The 13166-nt window shown below is 53.0% G+C and overlaps 1 protein-coding gene across 1 annotated transcript in view; it reads right to left on the bottom strand.

Moving 5' to 3' along the window:
• Positions 1–13166, bottom strand: part of EIPR1 (EARP complex and GARP complex interacting protein 1) — a 122357-nt gene that overhangs the window by 92603 nt on the left and 16588 nt on the right. Inside the window, exon 3 of the mRNA XM_041756781.1 lies at positions 4962–5094. Coding sequence (XP_041612715.1) covers positions 4962–5094 — 133 coding nt within the window. The remainder of the gene's footprint in view (positions 1–4961; positions 5095–13166) is intronic.

The following is a 13166-nucleotide window of genomic DNA, read 5'->3' as shown; positions in this document are numbered from 1 at the left end:
TCAGAAAGAAAAGCTAGAGTTGGGTTTGTTTTAAATCTTCATTAGGCAGAAAAAGTTCCAGAAGAGTTCAGTGTCCATCCAACCCTGCCCCCAGCACCCAAACTCCGAGGTTCTCATCATCATCCCAGGTGACGGCTAAAATCACATTGTCACCTGCTCCTTGCACGACACAGATGTCACAGCTAGCCCACGTGGGTGCAGAGTCTGGTCTGAAAGAGTCTGCATGTTCAGGCTGCTGACAAGAAGCCCGGCCTGCACGTAGCAGCTACTTCAGTTGTGCGAGGGGAACTGAATCCTGCTGCTTACCATCCCTCCTGATAGAACAATGGAAGGTACGGAGGGAGCTCTTCTCATCTGCATTTTTAGAAATGAGCTGTGAGTTGGGGCACCTGGTGGCTCAGTCGGTTGAGCATCTGACTCTTGGTTTTGGCTCAGGTCCTGCTCTCAGGGTCGGGGAATCAAGTCCCGCGTCAGGCTCTGCACCCAGCACAGTCTGCTTGGGATTCTCTTTCTCCCTCTCCCTCTGCCCTCCTCCGCCCCACATGCGCTTTCTCTCCAAGATGAACAAATGAATCTTTTTTAAAAAATGAGCTGTAAGTTAATCCAATTCTCCACATTCACATATAAGGCCATCGTGATGTCCCAGGGTGTGTGTGCGTGTAGAGCACCGGAGTTCCACCGCAGTGCAGACATTTTTTAGCCTACTACCTATCATATGTGGATATAATTTAGAGACGGTTGTTCACAGCAAACACAACTTCCTAGATTTCTCAAGAAGAGGCCACCACTCAAAGGGGACTCCACATGTTAGGATGGCACCAAAGCCCACGTCTCCATGGGTCCTCCCTCCTTTCCCCCAATGAGATCCACGGAGAAGGGTTTCTGGACTCATGTGAACAGGGACACGATAACTGCTTTAAGTGAGGACAAGTCTCTGCTAGAAGCAGGTCCCTACTAGAGGTTCTGGGAGGTTGGTGCCTGGACCTGCTCCACCGCCACCCATCGGCCCTCCTTCCCACTCCCCGCCCTCCCTGCCCCTGGCAGCCCCCTCCTCGGTGGGGCACAACTCAGGGTGTGAGACACACAGCTCAGAGGCTCTTGGGCTCTCGATTAAAGGATGCTACTACCACTGTCTAAAATATGGTGCAAACCCATGGAAACAAGGATGGGCCACAGCAGAGCAGGGACATACACAAGAGGGGCAGCAGGGCAGCCAGGACACCTGTGTCTATGCAGTGCTCACAAGCATGAGCCAGACGAGGAGCAGGAGGGGGAGTATGTGCTGACACCCGCACACGGCCCTCAGCAGCCCAGACACTGAGACATGGAGAGCAGGACACAACACAAATTCGCGGGAAGATAAAGAGCAAAGTGCACTTGTGGTCTTCACACAAAGATCCAATGAAGCAATGGTGATGACCTGATTCCTATCCTAACCCACATCAGTGAGGCTCTGGGTCTAATCCACATCTAAGGAGCCGCAGGGTGGAGCCTCAAATTGGTGGGGAGCTCGGTGTAAAGGACAGACCACAAGTGTCTGGGTGCAAACGTGTGCTCTGCAGCCTTCTGTGCACGAAGCCCGCGTGGTGAGCACAGATCCTTGCTCCAAGTTCTTCAACGGGTGTTTGTACTGGACGGGCTGGGCCTAATCCCAGGACCGGGACTTACACAGACAACCTGGTGCGGATCAGATGTGGACTGGAGAGGGGCAGGGAGGGGCGAGGAGGGGCGGGGAATAGCAGGGCAGCTCCTTCCCAGTGAGTCCAGAAAGAAGGTGGTGCTCCCGGCACCTCCCCACCTCCCCATCTCAACCCCTCCCCACCTCCCCACCTCACCCAGGCAAAGAGCCTGCGCTGCAGGCCTGGAATGTGTTAAGTCCTGCCTGTGAGCAGGAAAAGCTGAGCTTTGCCATGAGCTTTGCCATGAGCTTTGCCATGAAACAGTCATCTCTGTACCCAGAAAGGCTGACCTGGGAGGCAAGCCTGGCACAGGGGGCTGACCACCATGGAGGAGCAGTGGCAGGGGATGCAGCAGGCTTTCCGAGGTCCTGACGAGGACCTGAGACGCAGGCGGCCCTATGATGCGCTCCCCCCTTCCCCCCCCCCCCCCCCCCCCCGAGCTGTGGACAAACAGGGCAAGACCAGCACTTCAAGGCACAGCCGCTCACAGCCCCGGGGACCGAGCATGGGGTCAGCAGACAGCCAGCAAGCCCCTGCCGAGGCCGGGACACAGTGGCGCCAGGACCCCCCAGGCCGGGTCGCCCCAGATGGTGGGGAATGTATTTGTGGTGCTTCCCCACGCAGCCTACAGAAGGATACTGAACCCAGTGCCGAGCCAGGGGACACAGTCTTCGAGAATCTGAACAGCCTGTTAGAAGCCACGGACACACAGAGGATGCTGCCAGTGAAGGCTCAGAGGGAGGGGAATGTTCTGGAAACAGGAGGGAGGGTCCCTGTTAGGAGGTGGCAGAAACAGAAGCGGGGCAGCGGGCTGGGTGGACCAAGGGTCCCGCGCGGAGAGCGAGGTGGCACCTGGCCTGTGTCTGGCTGCAGATTGTGGAAGGTGACAGAAGGAACAAGGGAGTCACAGTGAGAACAAAGGAACCCAGATGTGAGACTCGAGGGCTCTGACGTGCTCAGCCCCACTGGCAGGAACACCCGCTAACACTCAGAGACTTGCTGCTGGAAAGCGCCGCAGAGAGAATAGGCTAAACCCTCAAGACCAACAGGCCAGGGTGCAGGGACAGGAAGTTCCAGCTGGAGGGTCAGACAGAGGCTGGGCAGAGAGGGTGAGGGCCTTGTCCCCCTGGCAGGCACCAGGGGAGACAAGAGACCATCTCAGGAAGACCTGGGGGTACGGCTTGGTGTATGGACTGCGGAACCCGCCTCACAAGACCCTGCCAGCCTGCACCGGACACGGGTGGCTATGTGGCCCAAATGTGCCCGCAGGGGTGAGCTGGTGGTGTCCCTGGCTGCACCTGCCAGCTGCCCCATGAAGGACAGAGGAGGGCCGGCGGGCAAGGCTGAGAGACGGACCTGGAGCCACTGCAGGCCCTCCAGTGGCGTCTGCCCTAGGAATGGCCATGGCCAGTGGCTCCTCTGACCTCCCATTCTCCTGTTTGAACATTATGTCAGCAGCTATCACCCCACACCTGTCCCAGAGCCATGTGACGGGCAGATGACTTCATCGCTTCACGGGTCAGATGAGGAAGGAACGTGCGGCAGGCAGTGACCCCAATGGCACATTATACCCAGAAGCCAGATGCACGCCTGGAGCTGACCCAAGGCTGCTGCTGCCCTTGTGGCCAAGAATCTAGAGATGACAAGTATGCTCTGCATAGATGAGGTCGTGGCCCCTGGGGAAGCAGGTGCCGCTCACATATGCAGGGGCCTGGACGCCACCCCTAGAGCGACACCTTTTTGCAATCTGCTCCCATGAGTACAGGCAAGACCCGTGACCGACCTGCTTCTGACAGGATATGAGAAAGGTGGTGGGATGTCACTCCTGTCATTCTGCCGTGTTCTATGGCAAAGGTAAAATTCAGGTCAGCTGATCTTAAGTTCATCTACAGGGAAATTGGTCAAAAAAGTTTGAAAGTCACTTTTCCAGAAGAGGACCAACTGCACTTTCATTTGCAGACCTCTGGCTATCTCTACCTAAGGAAGGCTGCCAAGCTCTGGTGTCGGGGGGCGAAGGCGGCAGCAGCAGCACCAGGAGGATGGGGGACAGCAGACCCGCAGCCACGTGGCCTGACATGCAGTACGGCACGCCGTCTGGCACAGGGAGGCGACGCAAACCACCATCAGTAAGGGCGCTGGGTCGTGGGGGCGGGTAAGTGTGAAGACTGCTGCGTCCCAGATACGCTACGGCAGCACCGCCTCGGTCCCTGTGGGCTGCATGGGGCAACCTTGCCCCGCCCCACACTGCGCTGCTGGGGGGATGGCAAGTCTGAGCAGGCTCCCAGGGAGGCTGTTCCCAGCCAGCGAAGGCGCCAGTCCACGCTAGGAATAACAGGAGTAAGAGGTAAAGAACACAAGAGGCTGGGGGTGGCTGGAAGACCTTTCAGAAAACAACTTTTCTGCCCTGAAGAAAAACAGCATTAAAAACATAAAGGTAGGCGTGACGTGAACTAGAAAGCCATGGAGGGAGAATCCCGGGGAGCAGCGTCTCAGCACGGGTTCCTAGCAGCAGGGCACCAGGCCGCCCAGAGCAGACAGACAGCCGTACACACGAGGCTGAGGCCGGGGCAGGAGAGAGGAGATGGCAGGCGGCGCCTGTGGGTAGACGTGCACAACGCCCAGACGTACCTGGTGTGCGGAAGACCGAAGGAAACATTTTAGAGACGACCTGGCACAAAACAGACTTTATTCCGGCTTACAGAGAAAGATGCAATGGGGGATCTTTCCCCAAGGCCAGAACTTGAACACCAGTTATGGGCAATGACAGAGAGAGGAGGAAGTAGGAAGACGCGCGGCCTGCTGGGTACTAGGTTGACACAAACGTCACGAGCCCCAGAGCCAAAGAGCACAGGTGGCAGACACTTATTAGGAGCACGGACTCCCAACACGCCTGTGCGCTGCACGCAGGGAGGGGTGACTGAAGAGCACCATCCCACACTCTCGTTACCCTGTAACTGTTACCGTGCGCACGTACACACAAATCGCTGCCCTCCGAGGGGCCCAGCTAACTCACACAGGAGGACACTGACCTCTGTCGTTTGAGAGCCTCCAGCACATCAGTCCCCAGCCCCGAGAGGTCCATGTGCCTGGAACAGCCCTGAGCCCGGCTTCCAGTCTCAGGCTGTGGGTCATATTCCCTGCAGCAAAGCATCCGCCTACAGCATCACGACTTCCCTGTGAGCGCAGCACCTCTGCCCATCACCAACCCCGTAAGTCATGCGCTGACCCAGTGGCCACGTAAGCCCCAGGCTGCAGGTGCACAGAAACCCCGAGAACACTCACGTTTGTTGTAGCAGGTGGCCAGCACGCCTCTGTCCGCAGGACTGGTGCTGATGTGCCAGATCTCACCCACCTGATGGAGAAGGACGTTTTTGTTGATAATGTTGTTTTCATCATCAAAATCTATGATGTGGATCTACAAATACAATGAAAAAGAACATCAGGACCTCACTTCCCATGTGCCTGAGTTAAACAGAGTGACTACAAAGAATAATCACATGCATCTTTAACATCTTTAATTAACTGTTACTGTTACCACACTGATGGTAGATACACTTCTGTGAGCTCACCTCCCTGTGTTCTTCTCAAAAGACAAGTCCGAAATCCCCACAGAGTATTTGGCTGGCACCAGGGCCAGAGTTGTCAAGGGTTGTGCCAAAGAGCCTAGAGCCTCTGAGGCCCACGCGTGGCTGCGGGGCACAAGGAGTGGTGCGAACAGAGCTGTGAGAACAGCACGCAGCCTGGGCCAGGAAGGAGCCTGGGTGAGGATGGTTACCCGCGGACGGTGGACTGCGGCAGCTTCTCCTCTACCTCTTTGTGGTCTGTATTTGTGATTTTGTGGGATTAATATGCATTACTTTGCAATCAGAACAAACAATAAATGCTGTTTTAAAAATGTTTCCATGAGTCAGAACATGAGAGACTCCTAACTCTGGGAAACGAACAAGGAGTGGTGGAAAGGGAGGTGGGCGGGGCGTGGGGTGACTGGGTGACGGGCACTGAGGGGGGCACTTGGAGGGATGAGCACTGGGGGTTATTCTATATGTTGGCAAATTGAACTCCAATAAAAAATAAAAACTAAAAATAAATAAAAATAAATATAAAAATGTTTCCGTGACACCCAGAAGCCTCTCTGTGCCACGTGTGGCCCAGTGGGCCTGGTGCCTGTCTTCACTGCTTCCTCTTGTGCCCAGTGTTAAGAGAACAATAATCACCAGTCCCTGGAAGGGGTAGCTCTGGACTCAGGATTCAAACCCCACATGGACACCGCAAGCCTGTGTGACTGTGCGTCCGTGCAACACTGAAGATAAAGATTACAAGAAACACCACGGTGAAGCCAGTGCACACTCGGGCCTCTCCTCGCCTCTGCAGGAAGAGATGAATAACCATTCCTGTTACTTTTACTTCTAAAACTGCTTTCAGGAGCACCTGGGTGGCTCAGTGGTTGAGCATCTGCCTTGAGCTCAGGTCGTGACCCCAGGGTCCTGGGATCGAGTCCCACATCCAACTCCCTGCAGGGATCCTGCTCCTCCCTCTGCCTGTCTCTGCCTCTCTGTGTGTCTCTCAAGAATAAATAACTAAAATCTTCAAATAAATAAATACATAAATAAAACTGCTGCCTGAGCGGCTCTGTCGGTGAAGTGCCTGCTCTCTGCTCAGGTAACCATCTCGGGGTCCTGAGATTGAACCTGGCATTGGCATCAGACTCCCTGTTCAGCAGGAGTCTGACTGTCCCTCTGCCCCCGCCCCTGTCCCTCCCCTGTGTGTCCACCCTCTCTCCCTCTCTCTCAAATAATTTTTTTAAAATAAATAAATAAAACTGCTTTTGGTAAGTTTTTCCCTCCACACATGAGAGAATTTTACCTGTAAATATTTTCTCCCTCCATGGACATATTACACATTTAAAAAGCCATCAGTAATTACTAAATAATTGATTCCTGAGAAAAATATTTGGCAGTACTTACTAAGGTTAAACATGCACATGTCCTATGCCAGTACCTACTGCTGGCTCTATACCCAGCTGACACGTGGGCAAAGGACACGCACCAGAGAGCTCACGGCAGCTTCGTTCATGATGCTGCACTAAGAGCGGTGCACAGCCCAGACGTCCATCTACAGTGGGACCGGGAAGTAAGCGGTGGCATATCTGTAAAACGGGCCGCAGGGCCTGTCGGTGATGGTGGTGGTGGTCCTGTGGGCATGGGGTGGGTGTCAGTGTGTGCATGAGTGTGTAAAAGGTGTCAGACTGGCTACTTTAGACACATGGAGTGTGGGTACATTACACCTTACACACAAATCCACTAGAGTGAGTATAACCACAAAATTCAAAAGTGAGAAAAAATCATTCTTTATTGTATCTCATGACATTAACATTTAAAATAAGAATTCTGTGAGGCTGATTGAATGGTGACAACGCACCCTGGGAAGGCTGTGGTAAAATCGGTACACATCGTACATTTGAATAATTCTTTCTAAAGATTTATTATAACATGTAAATAGAAACTACATAAATGTTGAAATTGATATAATTTGATTTCTTAAAACCTGTCCCAGAGAATGAATGAACAACAAGAAAATTATGGATTATTATATAGTTTTAAAAATCATGAAAAAGACGGGGCGGAGCACCTGGGTGGCTCAGTCAATTGAGTGTCTGACTCTTGGTCTGGGCTCAGGTCATGATCTCAGGGTCATGGGATCTCAGCAGGGAGTCTGCTACTCCCTCTCCCTCTGCCCCTCCTCTCTTTCAAATAAATAAAATCTTCTTTAAAAATCATGATAAAGAGCAATTATAAATACCAAAAATACTACGAAAGCATTAAAGTTTACAAGCAGAATATAAAATGGCACGCAATTATATAAAAGTCACACGTGAACACAGACTACTAGGCAATATACAAAATCCGGAATAACTTTTGTGTTGTTAGGGTAATGAGTAAATGTTTTTCTTTATTATTTGACAGATTTCCTACTTATCTGGAAATCCATTAGGACTGAAAACGTGAATGAATGCGCCGAAATGCACTTCTTTCCTGTTCCCTCCTTTTCTGTGCCTCTGCCCTGCGCTAAAGGGCCAGGAGCCCCACACGGTGACACCACCAGAGCTCTGGCGTCAGAATTCCCGTTTGCTGGCTCCATCCGCCCACCCCAAAGCAAGCCCGCCGTCCGCTGCACTGACCCCCAGCGCCCTGCGCCCTGGCCTCTTCCCGCTGGCCCAGGACCCCTGGCTGCCGGGCCCTCCTGCCCAGCGCCCCCACCCTGCTCCAGGCCGCGCTCACCTGGGGAAGGGCCTTCCCTCTCACAACCTCGCCAGGACACCTTCCGTCACCAAGAACATGCTGTCCACAGGCTCCAAGGCCTGCCCCAAAGTTCCTCTAGGCTCCTTTCTACGCCTCCGGGCACACGGACACAGCAGGAAGGAGGGCCAAGCCCAAGACCCCCCCCAAGTCCTCCTCTCCTAATCTGACACGCACTGATACTACGGCCCTTAACCTTCATCTGCAAGCCTGACAGGCTAAGGTTCTTCCACATAGCGTCGCTCACAGTGGGTTCGTGGGCAGGCCCACAGAACACATCTTCATGAAATGTTATGTTCAGGAAGGACCGTAAGACGCCAGGACAATGAAGAGATGGGTCATAACGGCCAAGAGGTACGTGGGCCAGGCACGGTGCTATTTGACGCACATTATTTCTACTAATCCTTAACAGAGCCGCGTGCACCATTAGCCACAGTCCACAGGTGGAGGAACCCAGGCCTCAAAGGTGAAGCCGGGTGTCTCATTCAGTCAGAAACAGCATTCCAGAGCAGGTGCTCTGAAGCCCCAGGCCATCCGGGGCGCACGGAGGCTCCCCGCTCTCCCCTGGGCTTTGCAGCAGGTGAGCAGAAATCAGCTCCTGACTTCAGAGGAGACCAAGGCTCCAACCATCTGTCCTCAGGACACGACCCACTCCCCAGCTTACGCTGGACACACAATGAAATACTCGGAGGAATACATTTATGCAGCTCCAGGCCAGTTATGAAGACAATTCCAAGACAACACTGTAACTCGTGAGTGCAAAAGATTATGGGGGCACAGAAGGAAGACCAATGAACACTGGCTAAGAGGGCCGGGCAGACGTGGTCATCTGGGTAGCGCTTAATCTTCACTTGATGTGCTTCACACCATATCTGAGTTTTTTAAATGTTTTAACAGCTTATAATGAAGACCAAACTCATCTATTTTGAATTACCATTATTAAGTCTTTTACAGTCGGGTTTACTAGTGCAGGGTTACGGGCCCAGATGACTCTCTATATAAGAAGTTAGGAGGAAGAGTCATAAAATTCATTAGGAAGCCCATAAAGATGTTCACGCTCGTCATCTTCCTGGAGAATCGGGCCTTAGAGTAGGGCGTCCCTTGTCCCTTGCCCACAGACCCTGGCTCCTCTGTGGCCTGGAGCCAGACTGGAGCCTGTCATTGTCACTCCAGGCCATTGTATGGTCTCTCCACTTCATCTCTCCTCCTGAACTGAAGGTAAACAAATTCTTATCAATTTTTTTAAAAGAAAAAAAAAATAAATAATGGATAAAATTAGAAATAAAAACTTAAAAGCTCCCTTCTTAGGGAAAGCTAAGAATCAGCGGCTTGGCCACAGGCACATCATACTGTGGCTGGCTTTGGCCTGTGAGCCACCAGGATAGACGGGTCCAGCCACCAGGATAAAGGACTGGGCTCGCCCACCCTCAGCAGACTGTCATGCACAGAAAACGAATAGGCTGCCTCCAGGCAGGTCCTTAAGAAGCACACAGGACACCGCAGGTGGCTAGAGGCCTGAGAGAGCAAGTGGTTCGGATGGCCTCGTACCTCTGCGCTCTCTCCTCGTGGCTCTAGTCAGCACCCCTGAAACTCCGTCTCAGCACAGTGCGTTCAGCCTCAGGGGATACACGGGATGCCCAACCGTCTGGGATCCGAGGACCTGCTTCCAGGCTTGATTATGCCACTTTCTGGCCACTTCACCCTGAGGAAGTCACTTGTTCTGGGTTCTTGCTTCAGCTTAAGTATATTTAGGAAAATGGATTTCTAGGATTGCTTTCTGAACTGAAACATCTAGTGATCCTTTAGCTAAGACTTTAAGTGACAAGTCAAAGGAACTGGAGGGTATTATGCTGAGTGAAATAAGTCAATCAGAGAAGGACAAACATTATAGGGTCTCATTCATTTGGGGAATATAAAAAACAGTGAAAGGGAATAAAGGGGAAAGGAGAAAAAATGAGTGGGAAATATCAGAGAGGGAGACAGAACATGAAGACTCCTAACTCTGGGAAACGAGCTAGGGGTGGTGGAAGGGGAGGTGGGCGGGGGTGGGGGGGACTGGGTGATGGGCACTGAGGTGGGCACTGACGGGATGAGCACTGGGTGTTATTCTATATGTTGGCAAATTGAACACCAATAAAAAATAAGTTCATAAAAAAAAAAAACAAAGTTAACATCAAACATGCTGCACTTTCCCCAATACCTAATACACCCACATGGCCACCATTTACCTGTCTGTATTACGTCTATCCTGAAGCTAATAAGTCCCAGTATATGAACATCCTTCTCCATGAAGCCAAAGCATGCCTGGCAGCCAGGAGAGAGGGAGGGAGGGGAAGAGAGAGAGAGAGTGAGTGAGAGAGACAAGGAGGGAGGAAGGGAGGGAAAGTGAGAGAGGAGAGAGGGAGGGAGAGAAAGGAAGAAAGGAAAGAAGGAAGGAAGGCAGGCAGGCAGGCAGGCAGGCAGACCTGCGTTCTACACCCTCTTGGCACCCAGTGAGGGCATTTCCTAGAAAAGCAGTGTCCTAGTCCATGTGGGCTGCTGCAACAAATCCCACCAACTGGGTGGCTTATAGACAAGAGAAATTTATTCCTGCCAGATCTGGAGGCTGGAAGTCTGAGAGCAGGGTGCCAGCATGATCGGGTCTAGTGACAGCCGTCGTCCTGGATCAGATGGCCACCCTCTCGCTGTGTCCTCCTGTGGTAGAAGGGGTAGGAAGCTTTGGGTCAATCCCATCCATGGCAGCTCCACTGTCATGACCTAAGCACCTTCCACAGGCCCTACCCCCTCACACCATCACCTGGGGGGTTAGGTTCCAACCTATGAATCTGGGGGAAACAAACATCCAGACCATAACAAGCGGACAAGATGGAAGCCTTTCACAGCATCTGCTCCAGGGCTGGGGGAAAAGCTGGAACCTAAACAGGTCACCGCAGTACCTCCAGCTGTGTTTTTATTATATGCTTTTAGATAAAAATCCAACAACTAAAAAGACATAGAGAACTCTATGTTTCAAAAAGAAATTCTGAGGTGTAATCAATAATGGGAAGAAGGGGTGTGGAGCGGGGAGACGGGGTTCGGTTAGTCTGGGCTGGGGCTGAGATCCTCCATGTCTAACAAAGGCCCAGGTGACTCTCAGGGTCACTGAGGACAAGCTTACAGGCAGCAGGGCTCATGAGCAAAGCTGTTCTTACTCAAAACACAAACAAAAAAATGGAGTTTACAAATTAAAAACAAAAAGGAAAAAAATCGATCCAGGCGATGAAGCCACTGAGTGTCACTCCCTTCAGGGATCCGCCTTTCCACGGCCTGTGCTGAGAGAGGACAAGTCTGCGTGCTTGTCACCCTGGCACTCATCTCCCAGGTAGCAAAAGACAAAGGAAATCTTTGGGAAAAGCACAGCACAGAAGCAAATCAACTCCTTCAACCTGGAATCCCTTGTTTTGAGTCTCTGCGTAAAGTGCCCCCACTGGAGGTTCCCGGGTGGCCCAGTCTGTTGGGCGTCTGTCTCGGCCCAGGACGTGATCCTGGGGCCCTGGGATCAAGTCTCACATCAGGCTTCCTGCTTAACAGGGTGTCTGCTTCTCCCTCTGCCCCTCTCTGCTTGTGCTTGCTCTTTCTCTCTCTCGAATAAATAAAATCATTAAAATATAAATAAATACATACATACATAAAATCCCCCAATGAACGTGCCCTCTGTGGAAAGAACCCCACCTTCCCCACCTTCCCATGAAGGAGAATCCAGAAAGATGAAAGACTCCACGCACACTCATCCTGCTCCCAACACGGAACCCCGTGCAAACTACGGACAGAAAGTAAAGCAGTTCATCTGACAAAAAAAGGCCAGCAACTGTGACAGCTCCAAAAACTTTCAGAAAATAGCACAGCTGAATTAATTGGGACTGATTCAGGGACTGGCACTTTCTAGGGAATTAATGACTGCCCAGGAGCTGATGGCCCCAGGCAAAGCCAGAAGCCATTAACCCTCACCAGCCAGCCAGCAGCCAGCCCATCAGAGGCCTGTGAGCAGGACCCCCCAACCCCCCCCACCTCCGCCTGGGCGGCCTCATCTGGGGCCGCCCCCATTACCAGCACCAGCACAGCCCCCAGCACTAGCACCATCTGTGTGGGTATCTGCAGGGAAGCAAGCAGGACGCCTTTAGTTCGCAACCCTAACCACCTGTGCTGCAGGGTGGGGGGTGGGGGGATAGGAGGTGGAAGGGGAAGGGGAACAGCTGTGTTTCTGCCACATTCCAGCTCGCTCATCTGTGAAAACCCTCACAACTGTGCAGGGCCAACCCCCCACCTGCCTAGAAATGGGGTCGATGACATGCGTCCACTGAAGTCACAGGTGTGAGACTTGTCCCCACCCAGTCCTGAGCAGCTCCCCCGCTTCCCCATCCTGCAGGTGTGTGTGTCTCTGACCCTTGGCCAACGAGCCGCCCCTGGGGCACAGGCCCCACTTCCCTGGCCTATCCCAACACCTGGCTGTGGAGCCGGCCACCCCCAGCATCGGCAGACAAGCAGGAGGGGCCGCAGGAGCCGGGGTGCAGAGGGGCCAGTTGTCATCACTGGCAAATGCACCAGGTAATCATGTTATAACCAGAACATCAGTGGGCAGGGCGCCTGGGCAGCTCAGGGAGAGGAGTGTCCGACTCTAGGTTTCAGCTCAGGCAGGATCTCAGGGTCATAGAATCAAGCCCTGCTTCTGGCTCCACACTCCATGGGGAGGGAGTCAGCTTGAGACTCTCCCTCTCCCTCTCCCTCTGCTCCTCCCCACCCCCCACGTGGACTCTCTCTCTAATAAATAAGCCTTTAATAATAATAATAATAATAATATCATCATCAGTGGGAAACAGAGGAAGGACAGTACTGCTTCTAGAGAGCAGCAGGATGGGGAATGCTGTGCTCACGCCTCCCGGGTTGGGGGGTGGGTCCTCTTGGCAGCCCCGGCTGGCAGCCAGCCTCTGAAGACACACGTGCTGCGTGTGAGGGGAACCAAGCCCATCACGCAGGAGAGAACACAGGTTGTACAGAGGAGGAACATGCACGGGACATGTGAGCAGGGCACGTCATGTGTGAGGGGAACATGCACACGCATGCTGTGAGCGAGGGCCCATTAGGCACCCCCTCCCTCAAGCGAGCAGCAGCCCCCAGACTGCACGAGTCCCTCTTCCCTGAGAGACAGCCACTG

This window comes from Vulpes lagopus, chromosome 5, assembly GCF_018345385.1.
Source record: "Vulpes lagopus strain Blue_001 chromosome 5, ASM1834538v1, whole genome shotgun sequence".
NCBI classification, from domain to species: domain Eukaryota; kingdom Metazoa; phylum Chordata; class Mammalia; order Carnivora; family Canidae; genus Vulpes; species Vulpes lagopus.
The sequence above is the reverse complement of the archived record's forward strand: the minus strand, read 5'-3'. Positions and strand labels throughout refer to the sequence as shown.